Source organism: Chiloscyllium plagiosum, chromosome 29 (assembly GCF_004010195.1).
Source record: "Chiloscyllium plagiosum isolate BGI_BamShark_2017 chromosome 29, ASM401019v2, whole genome shotgun sequence".
NCBI lineage: Eukaryota > Metazoa > Chordata > Chondrichthyes > Orectolobiformes > Hemiscylliidae > Chiloscyllium > Chiloscyllium plagiosum.
The window spans coordinates 7,869,031-7,889,621 of record NC_057738.1 but is presented as its reverse complement, the minus strand read 5'-3'; the positions used below and the strand labels follow the sequence as shown (position 1 = coordinate 7,889,621).

The 20,591-nt window shown below is 42.0% G+C and overlaps 1 protein-coding gene across 8 annotated transcripts in view; it reads right to left on the bottom strand.

Annotated features, from left to right (window-relative positions):
* The window catches only part of LOC122564345 (F-actin-uncapping protein LRRC16A-like), a 460,598-nt gene that overhangs the window by 90,654 nt on the left and 349,353 nt on the right, over positions 1-20,591 (bottom strand). For all 8 annotated transcript variants that reach the window (XM_043719093.1, XM_043719091.1, XM_043719092.1 and 5 more), the window contains 2 exons: positions 11,930-12,105; positions 6,024-6,111 (listed from right to left, as the gene is read on the bottom strand). In XM_043719093.1, coding sequence (XP_043575028.1) covers positions 6,024-6,111; positions 11,930-12,105 — 264 coding nt within the window. The remainder of the gene's footprint in view (positions 1-6,023; positions 6,112-11,929; positions 12,106-20,591) is intronic.

Here is a 20,591-nt window from a genome sequence, read left to right as displayed (position 1 = left end):
CCACCCTCTGTCTTCTTTCAGCTAGCCAATATCTGATCCAAATCACTAAATTTCGCTCAATCCCTTGCCTCCGTATTTTGTGCAACAGCCTACCATGGGGAACCTTATCAAACACCTTACTGAAATTCATATACACTACATCGATTGCTTTACCCTCATCCGCCTGTTTAGTCACTATCTCAAAGAACTCAATAAGATTTGCGAAGCACGGCCTACTCTTCACAAAACTAATGTTGACTATCCCTCATCAACTTATTCCTTTCTAGATGACTATAAATCCTATCTCTTATAACCTATTCCAAAACTTTACCCACAATCGAATTAAAGCTCACTGGTCTATAAATACCAGGGTTGTCTCTATTCCCCTTCTTGAACAAGGGGACAACATTTGCTATCCTCCAGTCTTCTGGCACTATTACTGTAGACAATGACAGCATAAAGATCAAAACCAAAGGTTCTGCAATCTCCTCCCTGGCTTCACAGAGAATCCTAGGATAAATCCCATCTGGCCCAGGAGACTTATCTACTTTCACACTTTCCAGAATGGCTAACACCTCCTCCTTGTGAACCTCAAATCCATGTAGTCTAGTTGCCTGTATCTCAGTATTCTTCTCAACGACATTATCTTTTTCCAGTGCTAATAGTGACGAAAAATATTCATTTTACAGATTAGATTCCCTTATCTCCTCGGACTCCATGCCCAACTTCCCATTACTATCCTTGACTGGGAGAAAGTGAGGACTGCAGATGCTGGAGATTAGAGCTGAAAATGTGTTGCTGGAAAAGCGCAGGTCAGGCAGCATCCAAGGAGCAGGAGAATCGACCTTTCGGGCATGAGCCCTTCTTCAGGAAGGACTTGATTGGGCCCAATCTTACTCAGTCATTCTTTTATTCCTGATACAACTATAGTTAGCTTGAGGGTTTTCCTTGATCCTGTCTGCCAAAGACTTCTCATGTTCCCTCCTGGTTCTTCTCAGCTCTCTTTTTCGTCTTTCCTAGTTAACTTGTAACTCTAAAGCTCCCTAACTGAGTCTTCATGTCTCATCCTAGTATAAGCCTTCTTCTTCCTCTTGACAAGAGATTCAACTTCTTCTGTAAAGCACGGCTCCCTTGCTTGACCACTTCTTCCCTGCCTGAGCGGTACATACTTATCAAAGACCTGCAGTAACTGTTCATTGAATAAGCTCCACATTTCAATTGTGCCCAAGCCCTGTAGTTTCCTTGCACATCCTATGCATCCAAAATCTTGCCTAATTGCATCATAATTGCTCTTCTCCCAGCTATAACTCTTGCCCTGTGGTATATACCTAGCCCTTTCCATTGCTAAAGTAAATGTAACCAAATTGTGGTCACTATCACCAAAGTGCTCACCTATCTCCAAATGTAACAACTGGTCTGGTTCATTACCCAATGCCAAATCCAATGTGCCCTCGCCCCTTGTTGGCCTGTCTACACACTGTGTCAGGAAACCCTCCTGCACACACTGGCCAAAAACTGACCCATCTAAGAAGGGCTTATGCCCGAAACGTCGATTCTCCTGTTCCCTGGATGCTGCCTGACCTGCTGCGCTTTTCCAGCAACACATTTTCAGCCACCATCTAAAAGTACTCAAACTATAGCGTTTCCAGTCAATATTTGGAAAGTTAAAGTCCCCATAACACCTACCCAGTTACTCTCGCTCCTACCTAGAATTATATTTGCTATCCTTCTCTGTACATCTCTGGAACTATTCGGAGGCCTATAGAAAACTCCAAAAAGGGTGGCCTCTCCTTTCTTGTTTATAGCCTCAGCCTATACTACCTCAGTAGACGAGTCCTCAAATGTCCTTTCTGCCACCATAATACTGTCCTTGATTAACAATGCCACACTTCCCTCTCTTTTACCATCTTCCCTGTTCTCACTGAAACCTGCACAACCATTCCTGTCCCTGCTCTTTCCATGTTTCTGAAATGGCCACAACATCGAAGTCCCAGGTACTAACCCATTTTGCTTATTCCGGATGCTCATGGCATTGAAGTAGACACACTTCAAACCACCCTCCTACTTGCCGGTGAACTTGTGACCTTGAAACCTCATTTCTGACCTCATTGCTCTCAACATCTTGGACACTGGAGCTACAATTTAGGTTCCCATCCCCCTGCTGAATTAGTTTAAACCCTCCCGAAGAGCATTAGCAAATTCCCCCCAACCCCCAAGGATATTGGTACCCCTCTGGTTCGGGTGAAAACCATCCTGTTTGGAGAGGTTCTACCTACCGCAGAATGAGCTCCAATTATCCAGGTATCCGAAACCCTCCCTCCTGCACCAGCCCTACAGCCGCGTGTTCAACTCCTCTTTCTCCCTCTTCCTCACCTTCGCTAGCATGTGTCACAGGCAACAAACCAGAGATAACAATTCTGCTTGTTCGAGTAATAAGCTTCCACCCTAGCTCCCTGAATTTCCGTCTTAAATATCTATCCCTTTTCCTACCTTTGACAACTCACAGCTGTATCTTGATAGAAATGTGGGAAGAGTAGTAAGTCATTGCGTCCCTTAAACCTGTTTTGCCATTCAGTGAGATTATGGCTAATCTACAAACTAATTTCATTTATCTACATTTGCCCTACATCCCTTCTTAGTTGCCAAACAAAAATTGGTAAACTTCAGTTTTAAAATTAACCACTGACCTAGCATTAATTACCAATTGCAGAAGTGATTTCCAAACTTTCACCTGAGGACTGTTCCCTAGTATCACTCCTGGAGTCCTCTGCTGTGATTCAGCCCAATCAGAAAAAAGGTTGCCTACTTACCATTCCAGGATTTTCTGGATGGATATCTGATAAAGATTGCCTTTTTTACAGCAACAGCTGTTATATCTCAGTAAGTAAAATGTTGACAGCTTGCCAAGCCACTTTGACAAGTTAATGAGAAGATAAATGTGTAAGATAAATGGGAGAGGGGCTGGATGCCTACTGCCATAGAGATGTACAGCACAGAAACAGACCCTTCAGTCCAACTCATCTATGCTGACCTGATATCCTAATCTAATCCCATTTGCTAGCACTTGGTCCATATCCCTCCAAACCCTTCCTTTTCACATACCCATCCAGATGTCTTTTAAATGTTGCAATTGTACTAGCCTCCACCACTTCCTCTGGAAGGCCATTCCATACACGCACCACTCTCTGTGTGACAAAGTTGCCCCTTAGGTCTCTTTTATATATTTCCCCTCACCCTAAACCTATGCCCTCTAGTTCTGGACTCCCCACCCCAGGGAAAAGACTTTGTCTATTTATCCTATCCATGCCCCTCATGATTTTATAAACCTCGATAAGGTCACCCCATACCCTCCGAAGCTTCAGGGAAACCGGCCCCAGTCTGTTCAGCCTCTCCCTGTAGCTAAAATCCTCCAATCCTGGCAATATCCTTGTAAATCTTTTCTGAACCCTTTCAAGTTTCACAACATCTTTCCGATAGGAAGGAGACCAGAATTACACACAATATTCCAAAGGTGGCCGAACCAATGTCCTGTACAGCCACAACATGACCTCCCAACTTCTGTACTCAATGCTCTGACCAATAAAGGAAAGCATACCAAACGCTTTCTTCACTATCCTATTTACCTGCGACTCTACTTTCAAAGAACTATGAACCTGCAATTCAAGGTATCTTTGTTAAGCAACACTCTCCAGGACCTAACCATTAAGTTGATAAGTCCTGCTCACATCCAAATCATTTATATAAATGACGAAAAGCAGTGGACCCAACACCAATCCTTGCAGCACTCCACTGGTCACAGGCCTCCAGTCTGAAAAACAACCCTCCACCACCACTCTGTCTTCTAGCTTCGAGCCAGTTCTATATCCAAATGGCTAGTTCGCCCTGTATTCCATGAGATCTCACCTTGCTAACCAGTCTCCTATGAGAAACCTTGTCGAACGACTTACTGAAGCCTACACAGATCACGTCTACCGCTCTGTCCTTATCAATCCTCTTTGTTGCTTCTTCAAAACACTCAATCAAGTTTGTGAGACATGATTTCCCATGCACAAAGCCATGTTGACTATCCCTAATCAGTCCTTGCCTTTCCAATTCATGTAAACCCTGTCCCTCAGGACTCCCTCCAACAACTTGCCCACCACCGACGTCAGGCTCACTGGTCTATAGTTCCCTGGCTTGTCCTTACTACCCTTCTTAAACAGTGGCACCACGTTAGCCAACCTTCAGACTTCCGGCACCTCACCTGTGGGCTATTGATGATACAAATATCCCAGCAAGAGGTCCAGCAATCACTTCCCTAATATCCCATAGAGTTCTCGGGTACACCTGATCAGGTCCGGGGAATTTATCCACTTTTATGCATTTCAAGACACCCAGCATCTCCTCCTCTGTAATACGGACATTTTTCAAGATGTCACTATCTATTTCCCCATATTCTATATCTTCCATGTCCTTTTCCACAATAAACACTGATGCACAATACTTGTTTAGTATCTCCCCCGTCTCCTGCAGCTTGACATATAGGTGGCCTTGCTGATCTTTGAGGGGTCCTATTCTCTCCCTAGTCACCCTTTTGTCCTTAACGTATTTATAAAAACCCTTTGGATTCTCCTTAGCTCTATTTGCCAAAGCTATCTCATGTCCCCTTTTTGCCCTCCTGATTTCCCTCTTGAGTATACTCCTACTTCCTTTATACTCTTCTAAGGATTCACTCGATCTATCCTGTCCATACCTGACATATGCTTCCTTCTTTTTCTTAACTAAACCCCCTATTTCTTTAGTCATCCAGCATTCCCTATACCTACCAGCCTTTCCTTTCACCCTAACAGGACTATACTTTCTCTGGATTCTTGTGATCTCATTTTTTGAAGGCTTCCCATTTTCCAGCCGTCCAGAGTGTAAGTTGGTAAACAGTGAGGCAGTACACTGGCAGGAGAATAATGGGCACAGCTGGAAGGTAAGTGGGAGAGAGAACAATGGGTCAGGTGTAGAGTGTCCATGCAGTGTGGTCAGTCAGGTGCTTGTGCATGGGCATGGTGGTCAGTGAGTGTTTCAGGTTTCAGTGATGCCATGGTATTTAATCTTCTAACTTTCCTGGGTAACTCCAAAGGTGAACAGGTTGGAAATCTTGACAGCCTTTACTTCTAAGTCATGAGCTGGGAGCTTTCTCATGCTGGGTAACTGCCCTTGGAGGCTTAAGCTTCTTAATCATGTTCCAGTACTCCGGAGAGTACCTGATGCAAATCTTTTCGGGCATGCCTGGTCTCTGACTATCTGAACACCTGAAGATCTAAGTCACTATCTCTGAATTATTATGCTTCCATTGACACTGCTTCCAGGTAACACTAATCTTTTTGGCATTGGCCAGTTTCAAAGAGTGTCTTTTCTCATCTAAGCTGTTAATAAATACAATGAATAGTTGAGTCCCCAGTACAGATCCTTGTGGGACACCACTCTTCATATTCTGTCAACTACAATACCTGTCCAATATCTCAAGCCTCCATCTCCTTCCATTTAGTCAGTGTTCTAACCAGGTTATGTGGTTTCAATATCATAAATTTCAACTGTAGCCAAGTCTCCTACAGAAGAACTTCATCAAATATTTTCCAAAAATCTGAAAATAACATCCATTAATATTCTCCTTTCCACTATTATGGTGAAATTTTCAAAAAAATGGTCAGATTTGTTAGGCATGGCCTGCTTGTTAGAAATTCATGCTGACACTTTTTGATCAGCTGAACATTTTCAAGCTGTTCAGCCGGCTTATCCTTAATTATAGACTCTAGAAATTTATGAACGACAGATGGCAGGCTAAGTGGTCTCTATTTCCCTGGTTTCATATTCTCACTTTAAGGAAGCATAAATGTTAGAGTGAAGAACAGTTTAATCATTTGCAATGCTAGCGTACTGAATTATTTTCAGATCTTGCTTTATATACTTTTTTCTTGTCTTGTGTGCAAATTTACAATTTTCTGCACGTTATTTCACTACATATCATGAAAATACTGCCAAATGAATGCAAACATTACAGCTCTTCCACTTACCAGTTTATGTTGTGAGCTTGAAAGTGCTTCTAAAATTTCATCTACAATATGGTCAGACAGAAACGATGCTACAGTAAGCTTGACCTCACTGCATGAAAATGGAAAGAAATAGCAACGTATTAAAGGAACCTTCTGCAATCTAAAGCAAAATGCAATGTGCTTTACCAGAAATATTTTATTATGCCATGTCCTCTATTCTAAGCTAAACTCAAGTCGACTTACATTCATACACATTTTCATTAATTCAAACATACTTGAGGTGGATGGACTGAAATTAGAAGAACCCTTGTACTATATTGGGTGAAGCTGCCCAGACAGATTTACTCAGTGATTTAAGCAGCAAAGAATCAGGCTTTTTTAAAGCAAGTGAGGTTCAATCCTAGAAGTGCCTGCAAAGAACAGAACTAATATACCTTTTCTAAAAGTATCTAATAATTTCAAATAATAGATTTAACAAGATTTTTACATTATGCCTTTTAAAATTTGCCATAATAATATTGGATTGATTTGAAACAAAGACTAACTACACTTAGGAAAGACTTGGTTGAACTGTGCAAAAGATTAACTTTTCCTCAGGATTTCTTCTGTGCAATGGCTTTATCAAAATCATCTGAACTATTCAACTGTTATGATTTGGAGATGCCGGTGTTGGACTGGGGTTTATAAAGTTAAAAATCACACAACACCAGGCTATAGTTCAACAGGTTTAATTGGAAGCACTAGCTTTCAGAGCGCTGCTCCTTCATCAGGTGGTTGTGGAGTATAAGATATACTGTTGAACTATAACCTGGGGTTGTGTGATTTTTAACTTTATTCAACTGTTAACAGCTAAGTAGAAATCTTAAATTGAGCTAAGGATTATAATGATATTATTCACATTGCTTGCCCTAGTCAAGAGCAATCATTTCCCAAACTGCCATACAAAATCCACAAACGAGAGCTGTAAGTGTTAATATCTGTTGCATAAGTGTTCCAATTATTTAAACAAATATTTTAAAAAATAGCAATTCCACACAAAGACAGACTTTGAAGTTTTTCGTTTAGGTAAAAATCTATTACACTTGCGAAATCATACACTATTCCTTTTGGATATTTAATGAATGTGAAAAATAACGTGCGTGGTTTGAAGGACCAAAATATAAGAATGCAGAATGATGTGACTTGTTCATACACAATTCCTAAATGTCAATGTGAACAAAACTAAAAGTATGCATTTAAGAAAGGCCATTTATTTCACAAATTGCTTTAAAAAAATTGTATTTCAAAAGATCATCATGTAGTCAGTTGATGAACCAGTTAGATTTATTTTGAAGATGTTCAGGGAAGGCGTTGGCAAAGTGGCAACGTCACTGGGCGTGTATTTCAGAGGCCCAGTCTATCACAAAGCCGCATAGGTTCAACTTGCACCATGGCAGCTAATAAAATTTAAATTTAATGCCCGGAATTAAAAGCTAATTTTGGTAATGTTGACCTTTAGACTGTTGTTGATAGCTGCAAAAAATAATTTGGTTCGCTAATGTCTTTTTAGGATGGATATCTGCTGTCCTTACCTGACCTGACATAGATGTACTCCACATCCACAGCAATGTCGCTGACTCTTAACTGCCCTCTGAAAATGCCCTAGCAAGACACTTAGTGCAACAGCAATTTGGAATGGTTAATAATTATTGGCTTTGCTACTGAAGTCCACATTTCATGAGAAAAAGTTAAAAAAAAATGCAAGCAGCATACATTTCGGGGACCAGTGGATGTGGTGTGTTTATTTAGAATTGTTAAAATAATTTTATGAGATGCCAAATGAAAATTTGCTACAAAAGATAAAGGGGTACGTAAAGGATTGATTAAAAGGACAGAAAATGAAAATAGGAATTAACAGATAATTTTCTGCTTGGCAGATTGTTACTGGTGAGGGGTTATAAAGTTGTCTCAGCTATTTACAGTTTATACATTTCTTATTCGTGTAACCATCCAGATGCCTTTTAAATGTTGGAATTGTACCCACCTCCACCACTTCCTCTGGCAGGTCATTCCACATGCACCACCCTCTGCAGGAAATGTTGCCCCTAAGGTCCCCTTTAAATTTTTCCCCTTTTACCTTAAATCTATGCTCTATAATTTTGGACTCCCCTACAATGGGAAAAAAAGACCTTGGCTATTCACCCTATTCATGTCCCTCACAATTTTATAAACCCCAATGAAGTCACCTGTCCACCTCCAAGCCTCCAGGAAAAATAGGAGAAAGTGAGGACTGCAGATGCTGGAGTACTAGAGTTGAAAAATGTGGTGCTGGAAAAACACAGCAGGCCAGGCAGCATCTGAGGAGCAGGAGAATCGATGTTTCGGGCATAAGCCCTTCTTCAGGAATGGCTGGTGTGCCAAACGGGCTGAGATAAAAGGTGGGGGGGGGGCGCTGGGAATACGATAGGTGGAAGAAGGCGAGGGTGAGGGTGGAGAAATCTGTGTTCATCCCTTGTGGTTGGAGGGTTCCTAGGCGGAAGATGAGGCGCTCTTCCTCCAACCGTCGTGTTGCTATAGTCTGGCGTTGGAGGAGTCCAAGGACCTGCATGTCTTTGGTGGAGTGGGAGGGGGAGTTAAAGTGTTGGGCTACGGGGTGGTTGGGTTGGTTGGTCCGGGTGTCCCAGAGGTGTTCTCTGAAACGTTCCGCAAGTAGGCGGCCTGTCTCCCCAATATAGAGGAGGCCACATCGGGTGCAGCGGATGCAATAAATGATGTGTGTGGAGGTGCAGGTGAATTTGTGGCGGATATGGAAGTATCCCTTGGGGCCTTGGAGGGAAGTAAGGGGGGAGGCGTGGGCGCAAGTTTTGCATTTCTTGAGGAAGCAGGGGAAGTTGCCGGGAGTGGAGGTTGGGTTAGTGGGGGGTGTGGACCTAACGAGGGAGTCACGGAGGGAGTGGTCTCTTCTGAATTGCTGATAGGGGTGGAGAGGGAAATATATCTCGGAAATATATCCTTGGTGGTGGGGACTGTCTGGAGGTGGCGGAAATGACGGAGGATGATATGATGTATCTGGAGATTGGTGTGTTGGAAGGTGAGGGCCAGTGAGGCTCTGTCCTGGGGGCGGTTGGAGGGACGGGGTTCAAGGGCGGAGGTGCGGGAAGTGGAGGAGATGTGGTGGAGAGCATCGTCGACCACGTTGGAGGGGAAATTGCGGTCTTTAAAAAAGGAGGCCATTTGAGTTGTTCGGTAGTGGAATTGGTCCTCCTGGGAGCAGATACGGTGGAGGCGGAGGAATTGGGAATATGGGATGGCGTTTTTACAGGGGCCAGGTTGGGAGGAGGTGTAATCAAGGTAGCTGTGGGAGTCGGTCGGTTTGTAGTAAATGTTTGTGTTGAGTCAGTCGCCCAAGATAGAAATGGAGAGGTATAGGAAGGGGAGGGAGGAGTCTGAGACGGTCCAGGTAAATCTGAGGTTGGGGTGGAAGGTGTTAGTAAAGTGGATGAACTATTCAACCTCCTTGTGGGAGCACGGGGTAGCGCCAATACAATCATCGATGTAGTGGAGGAAAAGGTGGGGGCTGGTGCCAGTGTAGCTGTGGAAGATGGACTGTTCCACATATCCAATGAAGATGCAGGCATAGCTGGGGCCCATGCGGGTGCCCATGGCTACTCCTTTGGTTTGAAGGAAGTGAGAGGATTGGATGGAGAAGTTGTTAAGAGTGAGGACCAGTTCAGTCAGTCGAAGGAGGGTGTCAGTGGAAGGGTACTGGTTGGGTCGGCGGGAGAGAAAGAAGCGGAGGGCTTAGAGGCCTTCATGATGGGGATGGAAGTGTATAGGGACTGGATGTCCATTGTGAAGATAAGGCATTGGGGGCCGGGGAAGCAAAAATGTGTCGGCCGGGGCAGTCGGGTTTGTGGATTTTGGGCAGGAGGTAGAAACGGGTGGTGTGGGGTTGTGGGAACATGAGGTTGGATCGGTGCGCCAAATTACCACCACGCCTCCCTTGTCTGCCGGTTTGATGGTGAGGTTGGGGTTGGAGCGGAGGGAGTGGAGGGCTGCATGTTGTGAGGGTGAGAGGTTGGAGTGTGTGAGGGGGTGGACAGGTTGAGGCGATCAATGGATATGAAGAGATCGAGGGCGGGTAAGAGGCTAGCACGGGGTGTCCAGGTGGATGGGGTGTGTTGGAGGCAGGAGAAGGGGTCGTCAGAGGGTGGGCGAGAGTCCTTATTGAAGAAGTAGGCGCGGAGGCGAAGGCGGCGGAAGAAATGCTCGATATCTAGCCGCGTGTCGAACTCATTGATCCGGGAGCATAGGGGGATGAATGTGAGGCCTTTGCTGAGGACTGAACGTTCATCCTCAGAGAGGGGGAGGTCTGGAGGGATGTTGAAAATACAGCAGGGCTGAGAGGTATTCCGGGAGCGTAGGGGGATGAAGGTGAGGCCTCTGCTGAGGAAAAATAGCCTAAGTCTATTCAGCCTCTCTGTATAATTCAAATACTTCAGCCACAGCAACATCCTTGTAAATCTTTTCTGAACCTTTTCAAGTTTCACAACATCTTTCCTAGAGCAGGGAGAGCAGAACTAAATGCAGTATTCCAACAATGGCCTAACCAATGTCCTGTACAGACGCAACATGACTTCCCAACTCCTGTACTCAATACATTGACCATTAAAGGCAAGGGCACCAAACGCCTTCTTCACTATCCTGATAACCGGTGACTCCGGTTTGGAGGAACTGTGAACTCCTAGGTCTCTTTTGCTTGGCAACATTCCCCAGGACCTTACCATTAATTGTATAAAAACCTGCTCTGATTTGCTTTTCCAAAATGCAGCACCTCACATTTATCTAAATTAAACTCCATCTGCCACTCCTCAGCTCATTGACCAATCTGATCAATGAGGCAATTGTACTCTGAGGCAATCTTCTTCACTGTCCACTACACCTCCAATTTTGGTGTCGTCTGCAAACTTACTAACTATACCTCTTATATTCACATCCAAGTTATTTATATAAATGACAAAAAGCAGTGGGCCTATCACCAGTTCTTGCCGCACACTGCTGGTCACAGGCCAGAAGTCCAAAAACAACCCTCCACCACTTTGCTCTGTCTTCTACGTACAAGCCAATTTTGTATCCAATTGGCTAGTTCTCCTTGGATTCCATATGATCTAACTTTGCTAACCAGTCTACCATGCAGAACCTTATCGAACACCTTGCTGAAGTTCATAACGAAGACAACATCCACCACTCTGCCTTCTCGAATCTTCTTTGTAACTTCTTCAAAAAACTCAATCACGTTGGTGTGACAGGATTTCCCATGTTGACTATCCTTAATCAGTCCTTGCCTTTCCAAATATATCTCAACCCTGTTCCTCAGAATCCCTTAGAACAACTTACCCACCACTGACATCAGGCTCACCTGTCTATTGCTTCCTGGCTTTTCCTCACCACTTTTCATAAATAATGGCAACACATTAGCCACCTTCCAGTCTTCTGTCACCTCATCATGGCTATTAATGATCCAAATATCTCAGCAAAGTGCCCAATTATCACTCTATGGAACTCATTTGAATGCCTCAGATGAAAGAATCCACAGGATAAAAAAGCACCAAAGGTTCCTCCCAAGCAAACCTCGAGCTATTATTAGGCACTTTGTATCAATACTTCAACTTCTGCAATTAATAATGATGCTTACCATCTACCAAGAGCTAGGTTAGTTTTCATAACAAATTCACATCACTAACAAAACAAAATGCTGCAGATTATAAAATTAAAGCCTATCTTCAAGGATAAGAATAGATCAGTGGTTCTACCAGAGAGGCTGAATTTAAAAATTAAGTCACACTGAATTTGAAGTCTCAATTGTTCATATAATTTGAAACTTTCTTTTAATGCACCAGGAAAGCTAATATTACAACAATCTACAATACAATGAAACATAAAAATACCTGATTTTGTTAAGAATATCGATACCAGATTGCTCAAGTAGAACATTCTTGACGAAAGTCCGGGGAATGGAAACTTTCTCGGTACTGGCCTCTATCAAATCCTGGCGTAGATGGGCTTTTCTCATCACATGAGGACATAGTCCCTCAGCCACATCCACCATGGACTCCAACATAGTCTATAAAGCAAAGAGGGAACAATTCAAAGGCAGAAGGAGATTTAAGAGTTCTTTATTTTGAAAAACTATAGTCAAGTGGAAATGACACTAGTGTTTAAATAAGGAGTGAGCTGAAATTTAATTAAGGCAAGCTAATGAAGCACATATTTCAAGTAGCTTTATCAGAAAGGGGCAAAACCCAATGCTCCATCATTTAAGGCTGAGGGAAGTTCTAAAAAAAAAATCCATAAACAAACAAATATCAGAATAATTGATCTCCACAGCCTTGTTCTTCTTGGTGAAAGAGATCAAACCTATCACTTGATACAGTCTTATATCACAGAAAATACTGAATTGAAGTTCCCTTCTATAAAATTTCTAAAGGCTTTGATGGAGTTTAAAAGAAAAATATGTTGACCAACTCACAATACAATCAAATCACTGGTGTCCTTCAGGAAAGGAAATTCTGTGCTTACATCGTCTTGCCTACATGTGATTCTAGACCCACAGCAATGTAGCTGACTCTTAACTGCCAATTAGGCATGGGCAACAAATGAATGTGTGCAAATATGAGACACCATCATGTTACCAGGTCATACCTCAGACAAGGGGGAAGAGGTTGAGAAGGACAGTCTTCATGCTCACCTCAGCCAGTGATGGAAACTGAACCCATGCTGTTGGCATCACACTACTTTGAAAAACAACCATTCAGCTTACAGAGTCCATGCTAGCATAGCCAGCAATGCCCACATCCCACGAATACAAAGAAAAAAATTAATCTCAGTGCAAGTGAAACATTGCATCATTCTTTCTGGAGAGCAACCAAATCCAACTACCGCCTGTGGAATACACACAAGTTCCAAAGTCCAACTCTCAAAGCTCAAGCAACTCAGTGCTACCCACACAGTACTCTTTATGTTTGAATTACATGTGCTGAAAGAATTTGCAATGAATTACGAAGTATAGCTGTCTCATTGGTAAATAAATCCTAAATCAAAACACCAAAATGCATTTGGTCAAATAGCTAATCCTATCTCTATATTCATTGCTTCATGAGCCTTTGTATCAAGGTTTTGACTTTGTCCCAAGTACAATTTGGCACATTTTATGTTACCTTATTCAACAACTTTAAGTTAGCAAATCAGCTGTTATTTTGATGCACAATAAGTTACATTGCAATAATTTCCTATTGGGAACATAATAAACTTTCCTTGATGGGTCGATTAGATCAATTTTCTGGACAGCTGGTATGTTGTTCAGAGGGACACTAACAGCATGGTTTCAATTCCCACACCAGCTGAAGTTATCATGAAGGACTCATCTTCTCAACCTCTCTTTTTACTAAAGGTGTGTTGACCCTCAGGTTAAAACATGACCAGTTGTCTCTCTCTAATGGGAGAGCACTCTTATGGTCTAGTAAGGCTATGGTAACTTCACTTTGTTTCACTATTCAATCTTTAAAGAGGATAAGCACAAAAGGAAAGGGTGGGATGGCATTGTTAGTGAAAAATTAAATCCATGCAATAGTGATGAAGGGTATTGTGCATAAAGTAGAGCAGAGAAGCAACAAGGAATGGAAAACATTTGTGGAACTGTCATAAGCCTTCAACCAGTAGTGGTAAGGTAGACAGCATTAGGGAATGACAGATGCATCCAACATCGGTGTTACAGAAATCATGGGTGATTTTAATCTACATATAGAATGGGGAAGCCAAATCAGGAATAATAGTGTGGTGGATGAATTCCTAGAATGTGTACGAAATGTTACTTTTAGACAAGAAGGTTGAGGAGCTAACCAGGCAACAGGGTATTCTGGATTTGATTTTGTGCAATGAGATGGGGTTAGTCAATCTTTATGAGAGGTCCTTTAGGAAAGAGTGACCATAAATGGATGAATTATTCTTTAGGATAAAAGGGGAAGTTGTCCAATCTGAAAATTGGGCCTTGAAGCTAAACAAAGGAAACTGCAAAGGTATGAGGGGTGACTTGGCTACAATAGAGTGGGCAAATGTCATTAAAAGGCTTGACTGGAGTTAGGCAATCATTAATATTTAAGGAGAAAAATGAAAGCATTGCAATAATTATGCATTGTTTTCCAGCGAATAAAGAACAGGAAAAAGTAGCCCAACTGTGGTTAGCAAAAGAAATTAAGCATAGTACCAGATCCAAAGAGTACCTATAAAAAGATGCTAGAAAAAGTAGTAAGCTTAAGGACTGGGAACTGTTTAGAATTCAGCAAGAGAGGACCAAGGAGGTTAGAGGGGAAAAACCAAGTATAAAAGTAAACCTGCTCGACATTAGAAAATTAGACATTAAAAGATTTGGTAAGAAAAAAAAAATCAGTACAGACAAATGTAGGTCCATTACTGTCTGAAATGGGAGAATTTATATGGGACGGCTCAGTGGTTAGCACTGCTGCCTCACAGCACCAGGGACCTGGGTTCAATTCCTGCCTTGGGTAACTGTCTGTGTGGAGTTTGCACATTCTCCCAGTGTCTGTATGGGTTTCCTCCGGGTGCTCCGGTTTCCTCCCACAGTTCAAAGATGTGCAGGTTAGGTGAATTGGTCATGCTAAATTGCCCTAGTGATAGGTGCATTAATCAGGGGTGAATGTAGGGGAATGGGTCTGGGTGGGTTGCTCTTTGGAGGGTCGGTGTGGACATGTTGGGCTGAAGGGTCTGTTTCAACACTGTAGGGAATCTAAAAATAATGGAAAACAAGGAAATGGTAAAGCAACTAAGTTAGTTCTGGCTTCACAGAAGATGACAAATAATTTCCAAGAAGTACAAGGAAAGCAAGGGTCTATGTTGAAGGAGGGATTACAAAGGAAGTTATTAGTTTAAAAACAATTCTGGAGAACTGACAGTCTGATAGTTGATACATCCCAGGATCTGACCATTTACAACCTCTGGTACTAAAGGAGCAGGCCATGGAAACAGTGGGTGACAACATTAGTTAATATCTTCCAAATTTCCACTGATTTTGTAATAGACCTGGCAGACTTGAAGGTAGAAAATGTAACTTCACTGAAGGAGGAAAAAGGAGAAAGCTGGGAATTACAGACTTGTCAGTCCAATATCAGGAGTAGGGAAAGTGTTAATGCCTGTTGTAACGCTTGTGACAACAGGACATTTCAAAAACATTGATAGGATTCCACAACATAAATTTATGAAATGGAAATTGTGTTTGAGAAATCCACTGGAATTTCTTTTGAGCACATAACTAGTGGAATAATTGAGGGAGAACCATGGACGTGATGTATTTGGATTTTCAGAAGGCTTTTGATAAAGTCCCATATAAAAAGTTAAATGCAAAATTAAAGCACTGGTAACAGACTGGTATAGGTTAAAATTGATTATCACACAGGAACAATAATAAATGTCTCTTTTTCTGGATTGGAGGATGTTACACCTCGCTGGGTAACACACTGAAATTTCTGGAGTCATCACAAAAAGTAAAGACTTTAATGAGTATACAGAGTACCTACATTCAACAAGAATTTACTATTTCTTACAGGTAAACTGACTCGAGCTACAGGTAAACAATTACAAACCAAAAATATATAACTGTACTAGTTAAACTCTAAACCCTCTTTTAAAATCACTCCTTTACACACTCATGCAAACAGACAGATGGAAAAACAGAACATGACTGTTATGAATGGAGCGTAAGACTGGGAAGGCAGTTCAGCTGCCTTGGTCCAGATTTGTTGAGATGATTCTTGTGCAGATCACAGCCCTATTTCCTCATCTTTTTTCTCAGAATGCTTTGACTTGATTGCAGGAGGCACAGGGTGACTGGTTCACATTTATAAAAGGCCCCTGGTTTATTAAAAGTCAGAGCTTTCAGCAACCAATGGAAAAATAAATACCGAATGCTAGAGAAACTCAACAGGTCTGGCAGCATCTGAGGAGAGATTTAACATTCGAAGTCTGGTATGACTTTTCTTCAGAACAGTGAGGGGGAGGGGTGGCAGCATGCCTGTCTATATTGGGCATTACTATGTAGTAGGCCTGAGGCTCAGAGGTTAAAGTGAGATGAACAGATAAAAAGTGTTAAGTAGAAAAATGGGGAGAATCAAACTTGGTGGGTTTGGCAGGGACTGCAATGCAGAAAGGAAGAGAGGTTGGGTAGCAACTAAAATAACAGGTAGAATATAATTCATACTGGGAAGTAATTGGCTGGCTGCTTCTACTGGAAACCTGCATGGGATCTCTGAATTCTCAACCAATAAAAGTAACAAAGCCATTATTGGTGCAACATGCCAGATCATACCTCTTCAGCCAATTTCCTTGTGATCAGGTCAGTCCTGCAGCCTGGCAGTAGGTTTTGGTAACATAACTGGTATACTGCACTATCGAACTTACACATGCTGCGTTGAGAGCCCAACATTGCAATTCGGCCAAACTTCAGTAAGACGTTATCTTAGAAATTTGTGCCAGGAATCATGGAAGCTGCTATGATACCAATATCTGTAATAACTACTCTCTGCAACTATGGTTGGTGACTCTGTAATGCCATTCCTTAACTAGGGTTTGCGGGGGGGGGCACATGTGTGATGCATAATCCTAGCATGCTGTGTTCTGCTCTACCAGAGCCGGCAAAGAGGGGACGTGATGGATGCTGAAGAATTGGGACAGTGGCAGCAGTCTTGAGAATAGGAAGATAAAGACCTTGACCAGGAGGAACGTCATCTTCTGCATAACAGAGGGCAGTGTCATCAGGCTGGTATGTGTTCCCAGAAGTAAAAACAGCTTTCTGTTTCAAAACCAGCTGGTGTGTGTGTGTTCAGGTTCTGTACCTTCTCCCCGGTGGAAGAAGTTGTAGAAAAGCATTGCCAGGGTGGGATGGATCTTTGAGAATGCTGGTGGCCTTTCCTTGACAGCGGGCCTGGTAGATGGATTCTGTAGATGGGAGGTTGGCCTTTGTGATTGTCTGGGCCGAGTTCACCGCTTTCTGTAACCATCTCCGATCTTGAATGGTACAGTTGCCATACCAGGAAGTGATACATCCAGACAGAATGCTCTCTATGGCAAGGGTATTTGCCATCATGCCAAATTTCCTCAGGTGCCTGAGGAAGAGAAGACGTTGTTGGACCTTTGTAACCAGTGCATCCACATGAAAAGTCCAAGAAAGCTTGTTGTGGATGACCACTCCCAGAAGCTTGACACTATCCACTCGTTCCACCTCTGTGCTGTTAATGTGGAGGGGGGCATGAGAAACTTCCCGCCGAAAGTCAATAATGAGTTCCTTGGTTTTGCTGGCATCGAGAGCAAGATTGTTCTCAGTGCACCATTTATCCAGGTCTTGCTCTGTAGATGTTGTTTAACTTCAGTATTTGTAGGATTTTCTGTTTTTATGCACTGACCATGCAAGTATTTTTTCTTTTGTGTGATTAGCTGCTTGCAAGTCAAACTTGCTGTGTATGAGCGCACTACTGTTCCATGAAAGGATTCTGAATCCCAGGGTAGAGCCTCAAATATTTTTGATGACTTTCCTTCTCACTCAGATACTCAAGACAAGAAGTAATTTGCTATTTTAATGTGGCAACAGACACACATAATTCTAGTGTTTTATTATTTGATTTTCTGAATACAAACTAATATTTTGATAAAAGAACAATTTTATTTATTTATAGTTGGATTTCCTAAAACACAATTGAAGAAATGAGACTGTTATTTGTAGAAAGGCAACTTTCCTTACCTGTACTGGCTATAATGCAATCCTGGTCCCATTAGTTTAAATGGCGATGCTCTCACACAAGTTTCTTATAACTTAGGAATTGCATGGGAATGGAACAACCACGTTATTTCAAAATTGACTGTACTAGAAACTAACCAGAACTATTTTCTCAAAATGGTAACATGTTATTTATTGGATTAAACATGCACCATTAAGCTTTCATTTTTATAATTCTACATTTACTTCACTCGAATATTTTATATCCAATAGCACTGAATCCACATGTCTTCAGATTTTCAGATTGCTTAACCCTGCCAGTCAGTTTGAAATGTTTGCATGAACACACAAAGAAATCCTAGAGATATCTATTGATGAGCCTAAAGTGTTCTGACTTTTTGTGGTAACTGTCTCTAAAAGATGCTCCATTGTACTCACTCTGCCCCTCAGGAATATCTTCCATTCAGCGCACACATTTTCAAGAAGCTCACACCTGAAATATCTCGTGCTTGACAGGGAATTTCTAAACCATTTGGCCACAATGCCAGGACTAATTTATTAACTGTTTAATATCGAATGAAGGATTAACTTGTGCTATTCTATTATAGTTTTGCTGATATTATTGTAACTCTCAAATGTAACAAGTAGACAACACAATTCTCATCTTTGTTCCAGAAAGTAAAAGCAGCCTTCTCACTTGTAAACTCAACCGGGAAAGTTTGCGCCAAAAATCTTTACTCACTCAAGTAACAGACCATGAATGGACAGACACAGTACAACAAGCCAAAGATATTAGACAGCGACAAACACAGAAAATGAAACAAACTAGTCCTTCAGAAAACTAGACAAACTTACACAAAATAACAACATTGACAACACAGAAGCATGGATAAAAAAACCTATCTGACCGACCCTTAACAGACATTGAAAAAGCAGTCTTAGTAAGAGGATTAAATTACAACTGCCAGGACGGGGATAAGAAAGATTTCTTAGCAGCATTAGAAACAACACTGAAAAACAACCAACTCTCAGAAGAATCCCAGCAATCCATCAGATAGGTAGTCACACCAACATTAAGCAGAAAAAAAGGAAACACTCTCAATACACAAGGAAAGCACTGAAAAGACTAAAAAGAATTGTTATCCTACCTGCAGACAAAGGATGCTTGACAGTCAGTCATTTTAAATCAAAGAGACTACATTGAGAAAGCGAACACACTACTTACAGATACCAATACCTACCAACAAGTGACTATAGACCCGACCCCACAACTGAAGAACCAAATCACAGCCCTACTCAAACAACTTTAGAAATCTGGAGAAATAAATAAGACTGACTTCTAAAAAATGAAACCAGACAGATCCAAAACCACGCTTCTAAAGATTACCCAAAATTCACATACCAGGAGCCCCCCTCAGACCCATAGTCTCGCTACCTGGAACACCAACTTACAGACTGGCCAAGGAGCTACATCAAAGGCTAAAACACTTAGTAAAAGACTCACGCCACTCGATCCACTCCACCCAAGAATTCCTGGAGACCAAAGACACCAAGAGTATGAAATAGTGGTCTACTTTGATGTAACAGCCCTGTTCACATCCATCAACATCGACCTGGCCAAAGGAACACTGACTACATAGAGTCATAGAGATGTACAGTACGGAAAGAGCCCCTTCTGTCCAACCCGTCCAACTACACTATTAGAAGAATCAAAGACACATACACAAAACACCACCAACTTCATTAGCAAGGACAGTATTGTCAAGCTAGTGGATCTGTGCCTTACCACCCACTTCACCTTCAACAACAAAACCTACAGACAAACCAACAGAACACCCATGGGATCTCCAATGTCAGGGTTCTTAGCAGAGGCAGTAATGCAGAGACTTGAACAAACAGCTCTGCCAACCATCCAACCCAAACTTTGGGGCTGCTATGTGGATGACACCTTTGTCATCACTAAATGAAACAAATTAGAGGAAACCTTCAAGACTATCAAGAATACCCTTACTGGCATAAAATTCACTAAAGAGGAGGAAAACAACAACAAACTGCCATTCCTAGATGTCACAGTAGAGTGAACAGCCGATGGGGAAATTCAAACCAGCGTCTACAGTAAAACAACACAAACAAACCAAGTACTGAACTATGGAAGCAAATCATCCCAATATCCACAAATGAACCTACGTTAGAACATTTTTCAATGAGCCACCACACACTGCAGCACAGAGGATCTACGCAGAGCAGAGGAAAATTACCTATAAAGTGTATTCAAAAAGAACAGGTACCCAATGAACACAGTCCGCCAATTTCTCAGCAACAAACCCAAACAAGCAGAAAAAATGCGTCCAGAAACCGGAGCCACTCTCCCCTACATCAAAGACATCTCGGAAATGACCGCCAGACTACTCAGACCCTTTGGCATCATGGTAGCCCACAAACCCATCAATACACTAAAACAGCAGCTAATGAACTTGAATGACCCTATACAGACAACAAGCAAAACTAATGTCATTTACAAAATATCTTGCAAGAACTGTAACAAACACTACATTGGACAAACAGGCAGAAAACTAGCCACCAGGATACATGAACATCAACTAGCCACAAAAAGATACGACTCACTCTCACTAGTATCCTTACATATGGATGAGGAAGGACATCACTTCGACTGGGACAATACATCCACCCTAGGACAAGCCAAACAAAGACACGCACGAGAACTCCTAGAAGCATGGCATTCCAACCAGAACTCTATCAACAAACACATTGACTTGGATCCCACTTACCACCCCCTGAGAAAAAGAACAGGAAATGACATCACCAAT